The sequence below is a fragment of the Colobus angolensis genome, unplaced genomic scaffold (genome assembly GCF_000951035.1).
Source record: "Colobus angolensis palliatus isolate OR3802 unplaced genomic scaffold, Cang.pa_1.0 Scaffold81, whole genome shotgun sequence".
Lineage (NCBI taxonomy): Eukaryota > Metazoa > Chordata > Mammalia > Primates > Cercopithecidae > Colobus > Colobus angolensis.
In genome coordinates, this window is record NW_012121932.1 from 11,439,145 (window position 1) to 11,461,961 (window position 22,817).

Genomic DNA, 22,817 nt, shown 5'->3' on the forward strand with positions numbered 1-22,817 from the left:
AAAATACTTTATTGCTAAAAAATGCTAATCATCTGAGCCTTCGGCGAGTCATAATCTTTTTGCTGGTAGAGGGTCTTACCGCAATTTAACAGTTGCTGATCGAACAGGATGGTAGTTACTGAAGGTTAGGGTGGCTGCGGCAATTTTCTAAAATAAGATCGCAATGAATTTTGACACACTGATCGACTCTTTCACAAAGATTTTTCCATGGCATATGATGCTGTTTGATAACATCTTGCCACAGTAGAACTTTTTTTCAAAACTGGAGTCAATCTTCTCAAACTCTACCATTGCTTTATCAACTAAGTTTATGTAATATTCTAAATCCTTTGTTTTCTTTTATTTTTGTTGTCTTTTATTTTTTATTTTTTTTGAGACGGAGTCTCGCTCTGTCGCCCGGGCTGGAGTGCAGTGGCCAGATCTCAGCTCACTGCAAGCTCCGCCTCCCGGGTTTACGCCATTCTCCTGTCTCAGCCTCCCGAGTAGCTGGGACTACAGGCGCCCGCCACCTCGCCCGGTTAGTTTTTTGTATTTTTTAGTAGAGAAGGGGTTTCACAGTGTTAGCCAGGATGGTCTCGATCTCCTGACCTCGTGATCCACCAGTCTCGGCCTCCCAAAGTGCTGGGATTACAGGCTTGAGCCACCGCGCCCGGCCCTGTTGTCTTTTAATAATGATCACAGCATCTTCACTAGGAGCAGATTCCACCTCAAGAAATCAATTGCTTTCCTCATTCATAAGAAGCAACTCCTCATCTATTCAATCCATTCAAGTTTGGCTTTTTTTTCTCTTCTTTTTTTCTTTTTTGAGCTGGAATCTCGCTTTGTTGCCCAGGCTGAAGTGCAACGGCACGATCTCAGCTCACTGCAACCTCCGCCTCCCGGGTTCCAACAATTCTCCTGCCTCAGCCTCCTGAGTAGCTGGGATTACAGACGCATGCCACCACGCCCAGCTAATTTTTGTATTTTTAGTAGAGACGAGATTTTGCCACATTGGCCAGGTTGGTCTCGAACTCCTGACCTCAGGTGATCCACCCACCTCGGCCTCCCAAAGTGCTGGGATTACAGGCATGAGCCACCGCACCCAGCCTCTATTCAAGTTTTATCATGAGATTGCAGCAACAATTTAGTCACATTTTCAGGCTTCACTTCTAATTTCAGTTCTCTGGCTATTTCCACCATAGCTGCAGGAGAGGAAGAGAGATGGGGAAACAGCAACCAGTCAGAATACCTACATGTATTGATTACATTTGCCATCTTATATGGGCATGATTGGTGGCACCCCAAAACAATTACAATAGTAAAATAAAGATTACTTATCTGCCGGGCATGGTGGCTCACTCTTGTAATCTCAACACTTTGGGAGGCCAAAGCAAGGAGACTGATTGAGCACAGGAGTTCAAGACCAGCCTGGGCAATATGGCAAAATCCTGTTTCTACAAAAAAATACAAAAATTAGCCAGGTGTGGTGGCACACACCTGTAGTCCCAGCTACTCAGGAGGCCAGGGTTGGGGGATTGCTTGAACCCAGGCGGTGGAGGCTGCAGTGAGCCATCATCCTGTCATTGCACTCCAGTCTGGGTGACAGAGTGAGATGCTGCCTCAACAAACAAAAATTACTGATCACAGCTCACCATAACAGATATAACAATAATAAAAAAGTTTGAAATATCATAGGAATTATCAAAATGTGACAGAAAGAAACAAGGTGAATACATGCTGTTGGAAAAATGGCACCAAGAGACTTGCTCAAGGATTGACACAAATCTTCAATTCATTTTTAAAAACGCAATATCTGAGAAGCACAAGAAAGCAAAGTGTAATAATACAAAGCATGCAGCCAGGTGCCGTGGCTCACGCCTGTAATCCCAACACTTTGGGAAGCCGAGGTGGGTGGATCACGAGGTCAGGAGTTCAAGACCAGCCTGGCTAAGATGGTGAAACCCCGCCTCTATTAAAAATACAAAAATTAGCTACTCAGGAGCCTGAGGCAGGAGAATCGCTTGAACACAGGAGGCAGAGTTTGCACTGAGCCGCATTGCACCACTGCACTCTAGCTTGGGTGACAGAGCAAGACTCCATCTCAAAAAATAAATAAATAAATAAATAAAGGAAAATAATACAAAGCATGCTTATCCTTCAACTTGTATTTCCTAAAGACAAAGACATTGTCTTATATGACCATAATACAATTATCCAAATTGAAAAATTTAATATGATTACAATATCATCTAATATACTGTCCATTTTTAAATTTTGCCAGTTGTTACAATAATGTTCTTCATAGTTATTTCTCCCTTAATCCAGGATCCCATCCAGGACCACTCATAGATTTAGTTGCCATATCTCTTTAGTCTCCTTTAATCTGCCACAAACCCTTAGTCTTTGTCTTTCGTAACGTTAATACTTTTGAATAATTTATGGGCCAGTCATCTAGCGATGTCTACAAACGCAACTCAAGTGGGTTTTTTTCATGAATACTACATTATCCTGTGTCCTTGTCAGGGTATCATATTAATAGGCATATGATACTGGCTTCTCCTATAACTGTGATGTTAATCTCGATGCTTTGGTTATGATGGTGTACACCAAATTTCTCTATTGTAAACTTTCTTTTTTTTTTTTTGAGACAGAGTCTTGCCCTGTTGCCCAGGCTGCAGTGCAGTGGTGGGCTGACAGTTCACTGCAGCCTCGAACTCCTGTGACTCAAGCAATCGTCCCATCTCAGCCTCCCGAATAGCTGGGACCACAGGTGCTGCCACTACATTTGGCGAATTTTTTGTATTTTTTATAGAGATGGGGTTTCTTCATGTTGTTCAGGCTGGTCTCCAACTCCCGGGTTAAAGTGATTCTCCTGCTTCAGCCTTACAAAGTGCTGGATTACAGGCATGAGTCACCACGCCCGGCCTTGTAAACTATTTCTTTTAATCTTTGTAAATAATATATAATTTATGGGGAGTTATTTTGAGACAATGTTCCTCATCACGTAGTTTTTTGTTTTTTTTTTTGTTTTTTTTTTGAGGCGGAGTCTCGCTCTGACGCCGGACTGGAGTGCAGTGGCCGGATCTCAGCTCACTGCAAGCTCCGCCTCCCGGGTTTACGCCATTCTCCTGCCTCAGCCTCCCCAGTAACTGGGACTACAGGCGCCCGCCACCTCGCCCGGCTAGTTTTTGTATTTTTAGTAGAGACGGGGTTTCACTGTGTTAGCCAGGATGGTCTCGATCTCCTGACCTCGTGATCCGCCCGTCTCGGCCTCCCAAAGTGCTGGGATTACAGGCTTGAGCCACCCCGCCCGGCCTACCTCCTAGTTTTAGTACCTTTTGATGATTCTTGCCTAAATCAGTTATTAGAATATAGTTCATATATGATAAAATTCATTAAAGCATATAGTAATTCAGTGGTTTTTTCATATTCATACGGATGTGTAATCATCACCACTAATTCCAGAGCATTTTTATCACCCCAAAAATGAAACCCTTCACCTGTTAGCAGTCATTTCCCCACTTCCCTCAGCCTCTGGAGACCACTAATCTACTTTTTATCTCTATGGATTTGCCTATTTCAGACATTCTATATAAATGCAATCATACACTATGTGGTCCTTTGTGTCTAACTTCTTTCACTTAATATGTTCTCACGGTTCATCCATGTTGTAGTTCTTATTGATATTTTACACCTTTTTATTTGCCTAAATCAATCATTTCTACGATTCCTGAAAAATGTAGTCTAACTACATTATTTCCGTCTACACTTATTAGGCAATATCTTTATTATACTTTGTCAGGAAGCCCTTTAAGAAAACTGCACAGTGAAGTTCATTTTAATAGGTAGGGTTTCCTTGCTCTCAAGTAGTTACTAATCTTAGACAAAAGGGTCTAGGGTGACCACCTTTCTTGGGGTTTACATGATCTTCCCTGACTTCCACTTGAAAGGTACCCTGTGAGTCCTCTCCGCCTGTTATCCCACAGGCTCCTCCCCACTCCTCCAGATACCCCTTCCCCGGCGGCTGCAGGAGGAGGAAGTGACGCACCGGAAGTGTCCCTGTTCCCCTTGCAGTGGGGGTAAGGAATCAAACCCCCAAAATGGCGGCGGCGGCGGAGGAACGGATGGCAGAGGAAGGAGGCGGCAGCCACGGCGACGGCGGCTCCTCTTTGGCCTCCGGCTCTACCCAGCGACAGCCCCCACCGCCCCCGCCACAGCACCCACAACCGGGGTCCCAGGCGCTGCCAGCCCCGGCGCTGGCTCCGGACCAGCTGCCTCAAAACAACACGCTTGTGGCGCTGCCCATCGTAGCCATCGAGAACATCCTCAGCTTTATGTCCTACGACGAAATTAGCCAGCTCCGCCTGGTGAGGCCCCCGCACAACTCCTGCCTCCCTCTCCCCCCGGCCGAGGTCTGGGAGGGGAGGAGAAGAGAGCGCGTTCCCCGGGGAGGGATTCCCCCGCGAGCCCCAGCCGGCTATAGATCCGGGAGGGCGCCGCTCCGGTTCCGAACTCTCCCTTGGCGTCAGTCAGCAGGAGTGGGCTGGTTTCCAGTTGCGTCCTAGCTGCGGAGCTGCGGTTACTTCTTGAGGGAACTTCGCCCTGGGGGCTCCTTGCCCCCCGCCCGGAAGCGGGCCCTCTACGGGAGGGGTAGCGGAATTGGTCTTTCCACCTTCCGCCTGGCCTGAGAGTGGACCCGGAGAGGTCATGTCGCCTGCCTTTTGTATGCCGCTTCCAGCCCCCGGCCTGGGTTGGGGGAGAAAACTCAGAAGTAGGCAGATGACCCCAGCCAGGCTTGGTTTATCTTGCAAGAATAACGTATTGTTCCCCGCCCCAACCACCCAAGTTTCCTTGTTCGAGAAGATTGAGTAGAGTAGGGTGGCTCAGCTGCCCCAAACCAGGTAGAGGTTCCGAAGAATTCAAACGTGTTTACTTAGCCTTAGCCCCAGCGCCTTAGTTGACCACTAAAGTAGAGCCTTGGGAAATGACCATTCCTGCTTTGCCTCATCCTAACGCTTCCCACCGTAGTGAAGCAACTTACCCCTTGACGGGTTTTTTCTCTTTTGCAATTTATTTTTAACTAGTGATTTACGCCCACCCACCTACTTTAGGAGAGGTTTCTTTATACCTTAAAATCACAATAGTTCAGTCCATGATTTTTAAAAATAATGAATTTGCCATTGGGCTTTTACTTCAGAGGTTTGACTGAAAGTGTGGTGAATGTTAGTTCAGTTAGATATTTTGCTGCTTTTCAGTGAATATATCTTTAAGTGGTAAATAAATTGAAGGAGGTGGACATTTTGAAATGATTGCAAACCGATTCTATGGAGAAGCTAAATCTGTGCTGGGAATTGTTTTTAAGAGGACAAAGGCGTATCTCTAAATGTGCTGTGTATAACATTTTCTTATTACTCAATATGCTATATTGTAGGCTTACTCCTCCAGTTTCAAGTGGATTATAATTGCATTTTTAAAAGAAATCATAACTTATTTGTAAAAGAGAGCTTATAAATATTAATTCAAACTGATGACCAATTTTTTTTCTAGTCAACACAGCAGTTCAACCATGCCAGTCTGCAGGATGGAAAATTTCTTCAGCTGAAAGTAGATATTTCACAATTGATTGCCTCTGAATTTCCAAAACATTTTCATCCTAGAACTTCATGTAGAATCTTAAATATTCCTTCAGATTTTTACAAATGATGGCGTTTAATCAAAATTCGTGCTGTACATTCATGGTGTTGGGGAAATTGGGCATATAACATTTGTTTGAATTGAACCATTCAACTAGACAATAGCTTAGTAAAGCTTGGAATATTCACAGTTCTGTTTTGTAAGTGTTGAGAAAAACGGAGTTTTGTTTGTTTGTTGATCATATTACTATTAAAAAAAAATGTAAAGTTGTAGGGGGAGTAGGGGAACCAGCCTGTCCTAACCAGAGTTAAAACATCCCACAATTTATGAATAAATGACATCTCTGTCAGGTGAGATATTCAGCTGCATTCTTAATTTTTAAGCAGTTTTCTGGCCTTTTAAGGTTATAAATTTATAATTTCAAACTCAGATTTTTCATAAGGAGTCCCTTCAGTACCATTGCCCACCCCCAGGAAAAGGTTCTGCCCCGTTCTACATCTGCAAATATGATTCTTCAGTGATGGGGAACTGTTTTTCTTTACTTAAGACTAATGGATAATTCTTGAATAGATTAAATGGATAATCTTTTGTGGGGATTTGGGAGTGTCTTTGCTTGGAAGGTACAATTCAGGTAACGTTATAAAAGAAAGATGTTCTTTCTTGCCACTAGGTGTCAGCATTAATTTAATTATGATCTTTTCTGAACTTGGCAGTCAAGAGAGTGCCTAAGTGTACTGTACAAGCCTTCTTAAGTAGCCATTTATACCTAAAGAATCGTTTGCAAAAAATCAAGGGACTTTAGTATATGCTGCTATCTGACATATAAGTTACATAGTTCTCTTCATTGTAAGTTTATTTTTTAGTGGAATTAAGGCTGGATATGCTTTGAAGGGGGTAATATTAAGAACAGAATTAGTTTTCATAAAGCTAAATGTCAGCTATTAGGTAGCTAGTGAGCTAGTTTATATATTGTTCAGGGACTTTTTTTCTTCCTTCTCAGTTTACTTGTCTTATTGGGACCTCAGTTACAACTATGCTTAGCACCTAATGTAGACAACAGGTACACAATCCATGTACTTATTACTCTGCATTTTCTTTAAAAGTTTTGCTCTAGGCTGAAATTGCTACAATAACATTTTTCGGTTATTTGTACTGTTTAGTTGATAATAATCTTTGTTTCCTCTTACCATGAATAACTGATTTCCAAGGGACTGTGTGAATGCCTTTTTAAATTGGATTTTTGGCTGGGCATGGTGGCGCACGCCTGTAATGCCAGCACTTTGGGAGGCTGAGGTGGGCGGATCACCTGAGGTCAGGAGTTCAAGACCAGCTGGCCAACATGGTGAAACCCCATCTTTATAAAAATACAAAAATTAGCCAGGCGTGATGGTGGGTACCTGTAATCCCAGCTGCTCGGGAGACTGATGTGGGAGAATCGCTTGAACCTGGGAGGCGGGGGTTGCAGTGAGCCGAGATCGCCATCTCAAAAAAAATAAAAATAAATTGGATTTTTTTTTTTTTTTTTTTTTTTTGTGACAGAGTCTTGCTCTGTCACCCAGGCTGAAGTGCAGTGGTGCCATCTCGCCTCACTGCAACCTCCACCTCCCAGGTTGAAGCGATTCTCCTGCCTCAGCCTCCTGAGTAGCTGGAACTACAGGCACACGCCACCATGCCCTGCTAATTTTTTGTATTTTGTAGAGATGGGGTTTCATCATGTTACCCAAGCTGGTCTTGAACTCCTGAGCTCAGGCAATCCACCCACCTAGGCCTGGATTTTTTTATTTCATTTTATTTTATTTTTTGGCCATTGACTATTGATCAAAAGATGTATCATGAGTCTGGTGGTTTCACAGAAATTACTCCTTAAATATTTGACTCCTCCAGTGTAAAATTATTTGGCTAAACACAACCTTTGAAATGACAAAACATGTACTTTGAGTTGTTTTTCCAGTAAAACAGACAAATTTGTGCTGATGCAGCGTTAGTATGTCACCCAGGCCCCCTTGGCAGGTGGGTGAGAGACTTTGAAACAAATGGCAAAGGTTAAGAAGTGAGAGCCTGGCCGAGTGCGGTGGCTCACGCCACTAATCCCAGCACTTTGGGAGGCCAAAGTGGGCGGATCACTTGAGGTCAGGAGTTCGATACCAGCCTGGCCAACATGGTGAAACCCCCATCTCTACCAAAAATATAAAAAATTGGCCAGGCGTGGTGGCACACGCCTGTAATCCCAGCTACTCGGGAGGCTGAGGCAGGAGAATCACTTGAACCTGGGAGGCAGAGGCTGCAGTGAACTGAGATGGTGCCACTGCACTCCAGCCTGGGTAACAGAGCGAAATTCTGTTTCAAAAAAAGAAAAAAGAAGTGAGATCCTACCTTCGGGAGCAGATCAGAGCTAACTTTGAACCTATGTAACTTTGGCTCATGAGCATTATATTCTCACCTGCTGAAAAACAAGTATAGGGAGCTTTTTAAATTATTTATTTATTTTTAATTTTTGAGACAGGGTCTCCCTCTGTCGCCCAGGCTGGAATGCAGCAGCGCGATCACAGCTCACTGAAGCCTTGATTTTGTGTATTTTTTGTGGAGATGAGGTTTCTCCATGTTGCCCAGGCTGGTCTTAAGTTTAAACTCCTGTGCTCAAGTGGTCCGCCCACCTCAGCCTTCCAAAATGCTGGGATTACAGATGTGAGCCCCTGCACAGTATAAAAAGGGGAAAAAAATTTTTCTATTTATTTAAAGTACAATATAAAAAGGGAAAAAAATTATCCTGTTTCAAACACTGCATTATATAATTTTACCTGCCCTACAGGAGGCTTTTAAAAGATGTTTTAGAGAGATACTATCAATTTTTTTCCTCTGCGGTTCAACTGGAGCTCTTATTTTAATTGGAATCCTCTTAGTGGTTCAGAAATTGAATTTGACTAAAGGTTAAGTTGAGAATTCTTGCTTATTTTCTGGAATGAATTTTCCAGTCAGCGACAAAATACATAAATGCGTGCTTTTGTCTCAAGATATTTCTCTGGAGCACTTTAGCTAATTAAATCTATTACCTATTTATAGTTCCTTTCGCATCTTTTCTTCAAATATGTTAGAAAATTTTAATTATAGAGTGGGTTGGTTGGTAGGAAATATGAAGGAAAATGAAGAACCATTACTTCTTTTTTTGTTTTTGTTTTTAAGTAGGCAAGCTGTCTTCATTGTATCTCTCACTCTGCGCAAGAGTTCTCAGTTTTTTTGGTCTGAAGACACCTTTACACTTTTAAAAGTTATTGAAGACCCAGAGAACTTACCTTGGAAAATTCTAGAAAGCACAAGAATACACAGAACATATTCCATTACCTGTCAGAACAATAATGTCAGCACATGTCATATTGCTTCTGGAAAATTCCACAGGATACTTGTGAGAGAATGAGTGGAAAAGGCAAATAACTTCTTGGTACTCTGAGAATCTGAGAATAGTTTGGTCTTGCAAACCTCCTGAAATGGTCTCCGGGACCCTGGGGATCTCCCACTGCCCAGACCACACTTTAAGGACCACTGCTCTGTATTGCTATATTCCAGAGAATACACTCTATTGCTGATTTTTTGTTTTTTTCTCCTACTGTCTCTTCAGGCTGTTGATTTTATTAATGAGTGCATAAGTACAGGTAAGAAATTATAATCTCTTGGGGGCAGTTCATTCTTCCTGTTCTCACAAAGTAAAGAGGTTCAGTCAGTAACTCTGTCCACTGGATCGTCATCAAGAAAAAATATACATACCTTCCTTGAGCACACTTACACAGCACCAGGATAACAAATGCAAAGATGGTAAATATGAGTGTTGAGGTTAATTAGGACTTAATCAGGAAAGACCTCCTCAAGATAAAAAGTTTTTATCCAGTTAATAAAGATAGAAGAAGAGCATTCCCAGCAGAAAAAAAACGGTGTGTAAAGTAATGAAGTGATTGGAGAAGAATGACTTGGATTCAGATAAGCTTGAATTTGGATATGTGAAATTGTAAATGTTCTAGATTAGTGGTCAACCGTCCTCCTATCCCCCCAGCTTTTTTATTTCACAGACCAGTCAGATATAAGAAACTGTTTTTGAGAACCTCCAGGGTTGACAGCTTTTGGTGGGTGGAGCAAATAAGGGCATTTTTAAAAACAAAACAATTTCCATCTCTTATCATCATCATTTCTTAAAAGACACCAGATATATCTGCATACCTTGATAAACTGAGTAGTATGGATTCTTACAAGATTGAAGAAGATACTATGTTAACAGGATGAGCTGTGCATATAAATCCAACTTCCTAATTTTTGAGATTGGGAGCAAAAGATAACCTTTAATAGAGATTTTCCTTAAACACCTATTTCTAGCATCTTGTACTTAAGATTGATTGAAACAAACATCAAGCTCTTCAGTTTCCTGAATATCTTGGGCCTCTTCAAACACATGGTTTTTCCTGTTTTCCCTCTCCTAGAAAATATTTGTACCTTTGGCATATACCTCTTTCTATAATTCTTCTCTGAAGTTTATGTAGGTAGTATTTCTAAGTTTCCATTGCATCATTTTTGCACTTACTACATTGGAATTATCATTGTGTAAGATGAACAGAGAGCCTAAATATTTATTTATTTATTCTCTCTTCATCTTACACAATGATGAATACATTTTAAAACTGGGTTCCAGCTGGGCACAGTGGTTCATGCCTGTAATCCTAACACTTTAGGAGACCCAGGTGGGTGGATCACTTGAGCCCAGGAGGCTGAGGTGGGAGGATTGCCTGAGCCCCAGGGAGGTGGAAGCCTCAGTGAACCGTGATCGTGCCACTGCATTCCAGCCTGGGCAACAGAGGGAGAGCCTGTCTTAAAAAAAAAAAAAAAAAAAAATTGGCTTCCATTACAGTATTTCCTTAATTCTAAGATATCAGAGTTTCATATTTAACTTTTTTGAAATCAATGCATCTTGATCAATTTGTATGTATATTATCGTGGTGGCACCTTTTTTTCCCCAGAAAAGTTGTTATTAAGTTGGTAACATGTCTCTAAGTCTCTACAGCATCTTAAAATTGAAGGAGTTGAGCATACCGTATTTCAAGGCATCCAAGAAAAAAAATGCCACCAATTGTAATTCTAAGACATTATGTATCGTAGGTCTATTCTGCTGTCAAATGTTTAAAAATGTGCATCTTAGAAACAGTTAAAACTTAAAGAAATAAAAATTTTAAAAAAATAGTCAGTTAAGACAAGGCTGGGCATGGTGGCTCATGCCTGTAATCCCAGCACTTTGGGAGGCTGAGACGAGTAGATCGCCTGAGGTCAGGAGTTTGACACCAGCCTGACCAACATGGTGAAACCCCGTCTCTACTAAAAACACAAAAAATTACCCGGGAGTGGTGGCGGGTGCCTATAATGCCAACTACTTGGGAGGCTGAGGCAGGAGAATCACTTGAACCCGGGAGGCGAAGGTTGCAGTGAGTGGAGATCACTACATTCCAGCCTGGGCAACGAGAGTGAAACTCCATCTCAAACAAAAAAGACTTGATATTAAAGATTAAACAGGAAAATCACATTTCACAAATGTATAGCCTGTGTGTCTTGCATTATTAAGAAGGACCATGGTAGCACAACAATTCTGAAAACAAAGAAAATTTTTCATTACTGACCACAACCAAGAAAACTACATTTATTCTCTTACAGTAGAACAGCAAGTAACAGGAGCCCAAACTATATATCTTTGTTTTCAGTGATTTATTCTGTTCATTCCCTTTTGTCTTTATGGTATATACTTTTCCTAATCTTTCAATGCCCTGATAGTTTTTAACATAGTCATCATCTTTAGGCTCCATATATTAGGCTTCAGGATTTTATGTTACTGTCTTGGGTAAATTGCCAAATTGCTAGGATTTTTGTTTGGTTGTAGTCACTGAGGAAATAAAATTTCTTCCCTTTAGCTTTGGGAAATTATTAAAATATGCCTAAATTTAGAGCTACACTTTAAATGAGATAATTTGAATTATAAGTTAGCATACATTATCAGCATCTATCATTAAATTGCTTGCCCTGGGGCAATTTAGTATATTTCTTTTTTCCAGATGTGACCTCTTCCTGAACCCTAAACAAAAGATGTGTGATCTCTTTTGGTTTTTTGTTTTATTTTTGAGATGGAGTCTCGCTCTGTCACCCAGGCTGGAGTGCAGTGGCGCGATCTCGGCTCACTGCAACCTTCACCTCTCAGGTTCAAGCGACCCTCCTGCCTCAGCCTCCCGAGTAGCTAGGATTACAGGCACCTGCCACCATGCCCGGCTAATTTTTGTATTTTTAGTAGAGATGAGATTTCACCACTTTGACCAGGCTGGTCTCGAACTCCTGACCTCAGCTGATGCGCCTTGCCGAAAGATATATGATCTTTTGTGTTTTTGTGCTATTGGTTAGTCAGTGCTCCTTGAACATTTGAACATACAGGAAAACTACCACATTAAATACTGTTCTTTCCTTACAATATTGCCTAATGCTTAAAATAATTTTTCTTTCTTTTTTTCTTTTGGGATGAGGTCTTGCTATGTTGCCCAGAATAGAGTAGTGCAAGTGTGATCGTCATACACTACAGCCTCAAACTTCTGGGCCCTAGTGATCCTCCCACCTCAGCTTCCCAAGTAGCTGGGAAGCTGGAACTAAAGGCCCATGCCTCTGCACCTGGCTATGCTTAAAATCTTTTTGATGTTGGCTTGTGTAGTGTTATTCTAATTTGTCTGTCTTTGTGACCTCCTATTCTCTAATCTTTTCATCAGCTTTTAATTATAAATGTCAGTTGAGGCTCCGTTTATAGGCCTTTTTTTTCTTGTCTTTCACTTCATTTGGGGTCCATGTACATTCATTTCACTATCTCCAGTGAAATTTCCAGAACCATCTCTTTAGTCCTGGTAAGATAGTGCTTGCAGAAAATAACCAAAAAGGGCCGGGCGCGGTGGCTCAAGCCTGTAATCCCAGCACTTTGGGAGGCCGAGACGGGCGGATCACGAGGTCAGGAGATCGAGACCATCCTGGCTAACACGGTGAAACCCCGTCTCTACTAAAAAATACAAAAAACGAGCCGGGCAAGGTGGCGGGTGCCTGTAGTCCCAGCTACTCGGGAGGCTGAGGCCGGAGAATGGCGTAAACCCCGGGGGCGGAGCTTGCAGTGAGCTGAGATCAGGCCACTGCATTCCAGCCCGGGCGACAGAGCTAGACTCCATCTCAAAAAAAAAAAAAAAAAAGAAAGAAAATAACCAAAAAGATGGGTAGTCTTTTTCTTTTCTTTTCTTTTCTTCTTTTTTATTTATTAAGTCCAACCTAAAAAAAAAAAAAAAAAGAAAGAAAATAACCAAAAAGATGGGTAGTCTTTTTCTTTTCTTTTCTTTTCTTCTTTTTTATTTATTAAGTCCAACCTGCAGAAGGGTAGTAATTCTCTTTTTTTTTTTTTTTTCCTGACACAGAGTCTCGTTCTGTCATCCAGATTGGAGTGCATTGGTGTGATCTCAGCCCACTGCAACCTCCACCTTCCTGGTTCAAGCAATTCTCCTGCCTCAGCCTCCCAAGTAGCTGGAATTACAGGCGCCTGCCACCACACCCAGCTAATTTGTATATGGGGGTTCATCATGTTGGACAGGCTGGTCTTGAACTGCTGACCTCAAGTGATCTGCCCACCTCGGTCTCCCAAAGTGCTGGGATTACAGGCGTGAGCCACTGCTTCTGGCCATTCATTCTCTTTTTAAAGTTACTTACCTGATTTCTCAACTCAAAACATGGCAAATTTTATTCCTCTCAGCTTGGCCCACACATCTCACATGTCTTCGGAAGTGGTTTGCTCACTAACGGTTTGTTCATTCTAGACTTTGTGCCTTTGCATACACCATTACATCTAACTTAACATTCTTTGCCCTCTCCTCCTTCAAAGCCTGATTCAAATCTTCTGTCATATGAAATCTTCCTTAGTTGGGCCTATCTGATTATTTATTCTTACTCTCATCATCCAGTCAGTACTTAAATACTTATGCTAGTCAGCACTCATATTCATTTGAGTTTATAGGTTATTGAAAGATATCTAAACCCTAGAAGTTAGCTAGATCCAGTGCAGCAAAACTAGTAAAATAATTTTGACTGAACCTTGAAAACTGTTACAGCAGTGATTGACTTTACTTTTTGTCTTTGTAAATATATTGCTGATAAAAATTATTTCTCTCAGAAATTATCAACAAGGTTGTAGAGTCTACAGAGACAAGAATTGTTTTTCTATAAGGTTGTGTTACAGGGTACCTCAGTTTATTTTTAAATCCACTATCTACTCATCTGATGATTTAATGTATCAAATAGGCTGGGTGCAGTGCTCAACGCCTGTGATCCCAGCACTTCTGGAGGCCAAGGCAGGGAGATCACTTGAGGTCAGGAGTTCAAGACTAGGCTAACCAACATGGTGAAGCCCTGTCTCTACTAAAAATAGGAAAAATTAGCCAGGTGTGGTGGCAGGCATCTGTAATCTCAGCTACTTGGGAGGCTGAAGCAGGAGAATCGCTTGAACCCAGGAGATGGAGGTGGCAGTGAGCCGAGATCACGCCACTGCACTCCAGCCTGGGCAACAGAGCGAGACTCCCTCTAAAAACAAATAAATAAGTAAAATAAAATATCAAATAGTCTTAACAACAAAACATAGTTTTTATAGTCCCCAGTTTTTATTCCCCAGAGGCACCACTTTCAAGTCTTTTGGCTGATTTTCATCTATTTGATATTGTCTGTTAACTTCCTAATAAGCTGAGAAGTTAGCCCTGTTGCCCTCATTTCACACACACAGACACTCCCTTTTCTTTCCTTCAATAACATAATAAAAGTTTTTTTTTTCCCCACATGAAGTTCAGTACTGGTGTTTGTGGTCATGTGATTATTCAGGATTGGAGCACTGGTTCTCAAAGTGTTGTCCAGAAACCCCAGAGAGGTTTCCAAGATGCTGTCACAGGGTCCATAGGTTCTAAAGTATTTTTTTTTATATAGTACTGAGGTTTTATTTATGTTTGGCATGCTCATTTTTTCCACAATTATACATGGAGTTTTCCAGTAGCCACGTGACATTTGATGACATGATGGCATTACACTGATAGCTAATGAAACGTGCACTTGTGTGTTCTTGTGTTTTCCAGAATTTTCTGAGGTAAGAATACCTCAATTGATTGAATGCAGATTCAGGTATGAAAGTTGACCGGTGTTATATTAAACCACATATCAAAAAGCCTTGCAGAAATGTAAAATAAGGCTAATCACTAAATGTTTTGTTTTGGAAAAAAGTTACTTTTCATTAAAAGCAGTTACATATGTTGATATGTACTGGGTTTATGTCTTTTTCAGTAGACACTGAACAAATACTGATAACTGGGTTAGTTTAGTTAGAAATAGATTCTACTGTATTTTAACATATTGGCCAGGCAGGGTGGCTCACACCTGTAATCCCCACACTTTGGGAGGCCAAGGTGGGTGGATCACCTGAGGCCAGGAGTTCAAGATCAGCCTGGCCAACATGGTAAAACCCCATCTCTACTTAGAATGCAAAAATTAGCTGGGCGTGGTGGCCCATAACTGTAATCCCAGCTACTCGGGAGGCTGAGGCAGGAGAATCACTTGAACCCGGGAGACGGAGGTTGCAGTGAACCAAGATCATGCCACTGCACTTCAACCTGGGTGACAGAGTGAAACTGTCTGAAAAGCAAACAAACAAACATTACTTATTAGAAATTACTGGCCAGGCGCGGTGGCTCACACCTTTAATCCGGGCACTTTGGGAGGCCGAGGCTGGCAAATCACAAGGTCAGGAGATCGAGACCATCCTGGCTAACATGGTGAAACCCCATCTCTACTAAAAATACAAAAAATTAGCCGGGCGAGGTGGCGGGCGCCTGTAGTCCCAGCTACTCGGGAGGCTGAGGCAGGAGAATGGCGTAAACCTGGGAGGCGGAGCTTACAGTGAGCCAAGATAGCGCCACTGCACTCCAGCCTGGGCGACAGAGCAAGACTCCGTCTCAAAAAAAAAAAAAATTAGCCGGTCGTGGTGGCGGGCATCTGTAGTCCCAGCTCAAGAGGCTGAGACAGAAGAATGGCGTGAACCCGGAAGGGGGAGTTTGCAGTGAGCCAACATTGCGCCACTGCACTCAAGCTTGGGCAACAGAGCGAGACTCTGTCTCAAAAACAAGAAAAAGAAAAAAAAAAATTACTTTGTACTTAAAGTTTATTGTGCTTTAAATATCTGGTTTTATTATTAGAATATTAAAGCCTTCTCGAGCTTCAACCCAGTTTGCTAGAATTTTTGTCAGCCCTGTGTTCTCAGGAGAAAACAACTTACATCAAGAGTTTCATCAGCATTTCGTTTCAACAAACATTTGTTGATCATTTGTGCTTGGATGAGATGGAAAGAAGCATAAGACAGCTCCTAACTATCCATATCTTGTACTGCAACATCTACCCCATATGGTGAGAATTAACCTTAGGTTGATGACTCAGTTGCTGCAGAATCCTTGAACCTGGGAGGCGGAGGTTGCACTGAGCTGAGATCATGCCACTGCACTCCAGCCTGAGCAACAAAGTGAGACTGTCTCAAAAAAAAAAAAAGGTACATACAGCAAACTGAGGAACAATAGTAGGATACAGAGAGCTTTAAGCCATCAGTTATGAGTCTCTGTTAATTGTCTGTTATTAATTTGGTTATTGATTTTTGTTGTTCTTTTTTCTCCCTGTAGGTTTGTAAAAGAATGGACTTGGTCTGCCAGAGAATGTTGAATCAGGGATTTCTTAAAGTGGAGAGGTACCATAATCTGTGTCAGAAACAAGTTAAAGCACAACTCCCAAGGTATGTTGTGGGTGGCAATGACAATGATATACAGCTGGTTTTGTTTGTTTCTTGACTTCTTTTTTTCAGTCTCGTGGTTTATATATTGCTTTCCAAGTTTTTATAGCAAAGGGTACAAAGATCACAATGTGATTTCTGCAGTGGTTTGCCCATTCTCACTGTTTCTGAGCAACATTTTACTGGAGGTTCTAGCCAGAGAAAATAGGCAAGAAAATGAAATATAAGGCATTCAAATGGGAAAAGAAGAAGTAGAACTGTGTGTTCACAGATGATATGATCTTGTGGATAAGGAGTGCACTAATTGATTGTTAAAGCTAGTAAACCAGTTCAGCAAGGATATGGGATATAAAAATAATATACAGAAATCAATTATGTTTATATACACTAGCAATGAACAATCCAAAAAGGAAGTTCAACACATTTCATCATAGTTTCTAAAAGAATAGAATACTTAGTAATACATATAACAAAAACACAAGACTTGTATACTAAAAACTACAAACACCATTGAAAGAAATTAAAGAAGACTTAAATAAGTGGAAAGGCATTCTGTGTTCATGGATTCGAAGACTTCATATTGTTAAGATAACAATACTCTCCAGATTGATCTACACATTCAGTGTGATAGGGGTTGACAATAAGGTACAATATGTTTTGTTTGTTTCTTGACTTCTTTTTTTCAGTCTCGTGGTTTATATATTGCTTTCCAAGTTTTTATAGCAAAGGGTACAAAGATCACAATGTGATTTCTGCAGTGGTTTGCCCATTCTCACTGTTTCTGAGCAACATTTTACTGGAGGTTCTAGCCAGAGAAAATAGGCAAGAAAATGAAATATAAGGCATTCAAATGGGAAAAGAAGAAGTAGAACTCTGTGTTCACAGATGATATGATCTTGTGGATAAGGAGTGCACTAATTGATTGTTAAAGCTAGTAAACCAGTTCAGCAAGGATATGGGATATAAAAATAATATACAGAAATCAATTATGTTTATATACACTAGCAATGAACAATCCAAAAAGGAAGTTCAACACATTTCATCATAGTTTCTAAAAGAATAGAATACTTAGTAATACATATAACAAAAACACAAGACTTGTATACTAAAAACTACAAACACCATTGAAAGAAATTAAAGAAGACTTAAATAAGTGGAAAGGCATTCTGTGTTCATGGATTCGAAGACTTCATACTGTTAAGATAACAATACTCTCCAGATTGATCTACACATTCAGTGTGATAGGGGTTGACAATAAGGTACAATATGTTTTGTTTGTTTCTTGACTTCTTTTTTTTTTGTAACCCCTATCAAAAATTCCAGCTGTCTTTTTTTTTTTTCCCCAAAACTTGATACACTGATCCTAAGATTCCTGTGGAAATACAAGAGTGTGACAATAACCAAAGCAATTTTGAAAAAGGAGAGGAGTATTGGAGGACTAACACTTCCCACTTTCAAAACTTAGTACAAAGCTATAGTAATCAAAACAGTATGGCACTGGCATAAGGATAGACTTGTAGATCAAAGAAATAGAGGCAAGAGTCTGGATAATAAACATTATATTTTTAATCAGTTGATTTTAACAAGAATGTCAAGATAATTCAATGCGGTGAGAATAGTGTTTTCAACAAATGATACTGGGACAACTAGTTTTCTTCATGAAAATGAATGAAGCTGGACTTTTTCCTCATACTGTATATCAAAGTTAACTCAAAAGGGATCATAGACCTAAGTGTAAATGTCAGCACTATATATAACCCTTAGAAGAAAACATAGTAGTAAGTCTTCATGAACTTGGATTAGGCAGTGACACCAAAAGCACAAGTAGCAAAAGAAAAAATTAGGTGAATTGGACTTAAAATTTAAAATTTTTGTGGCTCAAAAGACACCATTAAGAAAATGAAAAGACACGCTGCAAAATGAGAGAAAACATGCACAAATCGTGTATCCAGATTGTATGAGGAACTCTTACAACTCAACAATAAAAAGACAAACCAGTTTAAAAAAGGGTAAAGGGGCCAGGTGTGGTGGCTCACACCTGTAATCCCAGCATGTTGGGGGACTGAGGTGGGTGGATCACCTGAGATCAGGAGTTCAAGACCAGCCTGGCCAGCATGGTAAAACCCTGTCTCTACTAAAACTACAAAAACTACCTGGGCGTGGTGGCGGGCGCCTGTAATCCCAGCTACTCGGAGGCTGAGGCAGGAGAATCACTTGAACCCGGAAGGCAGCAGTTGCAGTGAGCCGAGGTTGCACCACTGCACTCCAGCCTTGGCGACAGAGCGAGACTGTCTCCAAAAAAAAGGGCAAAGGATTTGAATAGACACTTCTCCAAAGAAGATAAGTAATAGCCAACAAGCACATGAAAGGTGCTCAACATCAGTAGTCATCAGGGGAATGCAAATCAAAACCACTACAAGGTTTGTATCCACTAGTGCTTTATATCCACTAGGATGGCTACAATGGAAAAATGTTGGGGAGGATGTAGACAAATTGGAACCTTCATATATCAATGTTGGGAATGTAAAATGGTGCAGTCACTTTAGAAAACAGTGTGGCTCAAGGTCAGCAGATCAAGACCATCCTGGCTAACACGGTGAAACCCGTCTCTACTAAAAATTCAAAAATTAGCCGGGTGCAGTGGCGGGCACCTGTAGTCCCAGCTACACGGGAGGCTGAGGCAGAAGAATGGCGTGAACCCAGGGGGCAGAGCTTGCAGCGAGTGGAGATCGTACCACTGCACTCCAGCCTGGGCGACAGAGCGAGACTCCGTCTCAAAAGAAAAAAGAAAACAGTGTGGCTGTTCTCAGGCCGGATGTGATGGCTCACGCCTGTAATCCCAGCACTTTGGGAGGCCAAGGCAGGTGGATCACCTGAAGTCAGGAGTTCAAGACCAGCCTGGGCAACATGGTGAAACCCCGTCTCTACAAAAATTTGAAAATTAGCTAGGCATGATGTCGAGTGCATATAATCCCACCTTCTCAGGAGGCTGAGGCAGGAGAATTGCTTGAATCCGGGAGGCAGAGGTTGCAGTGAGCCAAGATCGTGCCATTGCATTCCAGCCTAGGCAACAGAGTGAGACTTGGTCTCAAAAAAAAAAAAAAGAAAGAAAACAGTTGGGCTCTTCTCAAAAAGTTAAACAGAGAGTTATTGTCTGAGCCACCAATTTCATTCCTACATAAGTACCCAAAATAAATGAAAACAATGTTTGCACAAAAACTTGTACATGAACATTTTTAGCAGCATTATTCATAATAGCCAAAAAGTGGAAACAACCCAAGTGTCCGTCAGCTGATGAGTAAACAAAGTGATGATGTATCTGTATGATGGAATGTTACTGGGCAATAAAAAGGTACATGCTACAACAAGAATGAACCTTGAAAACTATGCTGAATGAAAGAAGCCAGAAACATAAGGCCACTTTATGATTCCATTTATCTGAAATCTTCAGAATAGGTGGATCCAGAGAAACAGAAAGTAGATTAGTATTGCTAGGGACTGGGAGAATGGGAGTGGCTGATAATGGTTCCAGGAGTTCATTCTGTGGTGATGAAAATATTCTGAAATTAGATAGTGGTGATAGTTGTACAATCCTGTGAATATACTAAACACCACTAAATTGTCCTCTTTAAGATAATTTTATTATGGATGAGTTATTTCTCAAATTGTTAAAAAGTTTAAAGGAGTTAAATTTTATGGTCGAAAGCATATAGTCTCCTGCCTATATTTCTATGTGTAATCCATTCATTTATCTAATTTCTCTGGTTCTAATAGCCATTAGATTTGATAACCAAAAAACCTTTTTTTTTTTTTTTTTTTTTTTGAGATGGTATCTTGCTCTGTCGCCCAGGCTGGAATGCAGTGGTGCGGTCTTGGCTCACTACAACCTCCTCCTCCCAGATTCAAGCGAGTCTCCTGCCTCAGCCTCCCGAGTAGCTGGGACTATAGGAGTGTACCATCACGCCTGACTAATTTTTGTATTTTTAGTAGAGACGGGGTTTCACCATGTTGCCCAGCCTGGTCTCAAACTCCTGACCTCAGGTGATCCACCTGCCTCAGCCTCCTAAAGTGCTGGGATTACAGGCGTGAACTTCCAAGCCTGGCCCCAAAAAACCTAATTTAAAAATATGTATATATAATTTGGGTTTTTTTTGTTTGTTTGTTTTCAAATATTTTGTCAGTGAGTGCCAGTCCTTGATAAGGATTTCTAGGCATAGTGATTCATTCATCATTACAGTTAAATTATGACCCAATTGTAGATTTCTAAATTAACATGTAAAAAAGTGTTTCATTAAACTATCTTGATTGCTTAATATTTTAGTCCACAATACTGCTTTAATGGTTGCCTTGCTTTTATTATTATTATTATTATAGGAGAGAGTCAGAAAGGAGAAACCATTCATTAGCTCGTCATGCAGACATTCTTGCTGCTGTTGAAACAAGGCTGTCACTATTAAATATGACTTTCATGAAATATGTGGATTCCAATCTCTGTTGCTTCATCCCAGGAAAGGTAAAATAGAATTGCTTGCCTAGAACAGCTGGACTGCCCTACATAAACTTATTATAAAGTTATGAATTTTTAATTTTAGAAATGTTAGAATTGTTTCTACTTCTCTAAATGAGTTTCTACTAGTGAATTTGGCTTCTGTACAGTTATTAATATAAATATGTATCATTTATGTGATCTTTATATTTAAAATTCTAATTATGAAATAGACAGTTGAAACTCTAATATTTAGAGAAGTTTGTTAAGAGTTCATACTCAAGAATAAAATTTGAGGTTTTACTGTTTCGTATGATGCCAGAGAGACGGCAATGAACAACATACATATTATCCCTGCCTTCAAGACTGTTAAAATTTTGGGGAGGTGGAATAGGAGGGACAAGCTGGTTTTTGTTTTGTTTGAGAAATGTTTCATAAAGACAACTTTATAAACTTTCAGATTTGACAAGAATAAACAATTGCTATTTACCAATATTCTGAGAACTAAATAGCAGTCCTGTTTAACATAGAAATAAATATATTGTGGCATATTTACCATTACTAAGTTAATAAAAACTCCAACATTCAACACACTACTTATACCTTCAGTAGTACCCTGCTCCTTGAATTAAGTATAAATTGAGATATGTCTGTATCTTTTTATATGGAAGTGGTAGAGATATAATTAAAGGTCATTTTGCTACTTGGTTGATACTAGCTAAAGGTTCCCTTAACATGGTTGGAAATAATTAATGTCTAGTAAAATTTGAATGTTCTCTTTTTATTTCCAAAGATAATTTACCTTGGCAATATTTAATATGTACTTTGTCCATTTTTAGTTTTCTTTGACATTTATTTTTGGGGGAATCACATTTCTTATAATTGTATTTGAAATATTTTTGGTATATCTCGCTTTCTTTGCATTATCCACATTTTCTTTTAAAGATCTTGTTGCATACCAGCACATTATCTACTAATGCTTTTTATAGGGTGCTGTAAGAGGGTGACCAGTTAGGTACTTCAGAGTGATTCTTATGCCAGATTTTTCTGAATCTGACTTAAAGGCCTTAACTTTTAAGTGTTCCTGAGAAGTTCTTTGAACTTAGCTTGTTTCATATAGCATCATAGTTTTTATTGCATATCTCATTGTTAGAAACATGAATGTTTAAGAAACATCTCACAGTTATCATAACTTCAAAGAGAGTTCAGTCAGTTGTTAAGTAACAGAGTTGAATAGTTTGTGACAGAGTTCATGTGGCCTACAAAGATTAAAATATTTAGGATCCAGGCTGGTTGTAGTGACTCAAACCTCTAATCCCAGATGCTTATGAGGCTGAGGCACGAGAATCCCTTGAACCCAGGAGGCGGAGGTTGCAATGAGCCAAGATCACACCACTGCACTCCAGCCTGGGCAACAGAGCAAGACTCTGCCCCAAGGAAAAAAAAAAGAAAAGAAAAATTTAGTATCTGGCCTGTACAGAAAAAGTTACCAATTTCTGTGCTAGTTGATCAGGCTCATGTGTTTGGAACGGTGATCTTTACAGTCTAAATAAATAATGTTGCCAGGCGCAGTGGCTCACACCTGTAATCCCCACCCTTTGGGAGGCCGAGGCAGGCAGATCACAAGGTCAGGAGATCGAGACCATACTGGCCAACATGGTAAAACCCCATCTCTACTAAAAATACGAAAATTAGCTGAGCATGGTGGCACATGCCTGTAATCCCAGCTACTCGGGCATCTGAGGCAGGAGAATCGCTTGAACCAGGGAGTTGGAGGTTGCCGTGAGCCGAATCATGCCACTGCACTCCAGCCTGGCAACAAAGCAAGACTTCGTCTCAAAAACAAACAAACAAAGAATGTTAAATTCACTT

General features: G+C 40.6%; 1 protein-coding gene across 2 annotated transcripts in view; it reads left to right on the forward strand.

Moving 5' to 3' along the window:
• The first annotated feature begins 4,042 nt into the window (after positions 1-4,042).
• The window catches only part of FBXO28 (F-box protein 28), a 48,178-nt gene continuing 29,403 nt past the window's right edge, over positions 4,043-22,817 (forward strand). For both annotated transcript variants that reach the window (XM_011929501.1, XM_011929502.1), the window contains exons 1-3: positions 4,043-4,346; positions 16,353-16,462; positions 20,834-20,972. In XM_011929501.1, the coding sequence (XP_011784891.1) occupies positions 4,080-4,346; positions 16,353-16,462; positions 20,834-20,972 (516 nt within the window). In that variant the 5' untranslated portion in view covers positions 4,043-4,079. The remainder of the gene's footprint in view (positions 4,347-16,352; positions 16,463-20,833; positions 20,973-22,817) is intronic.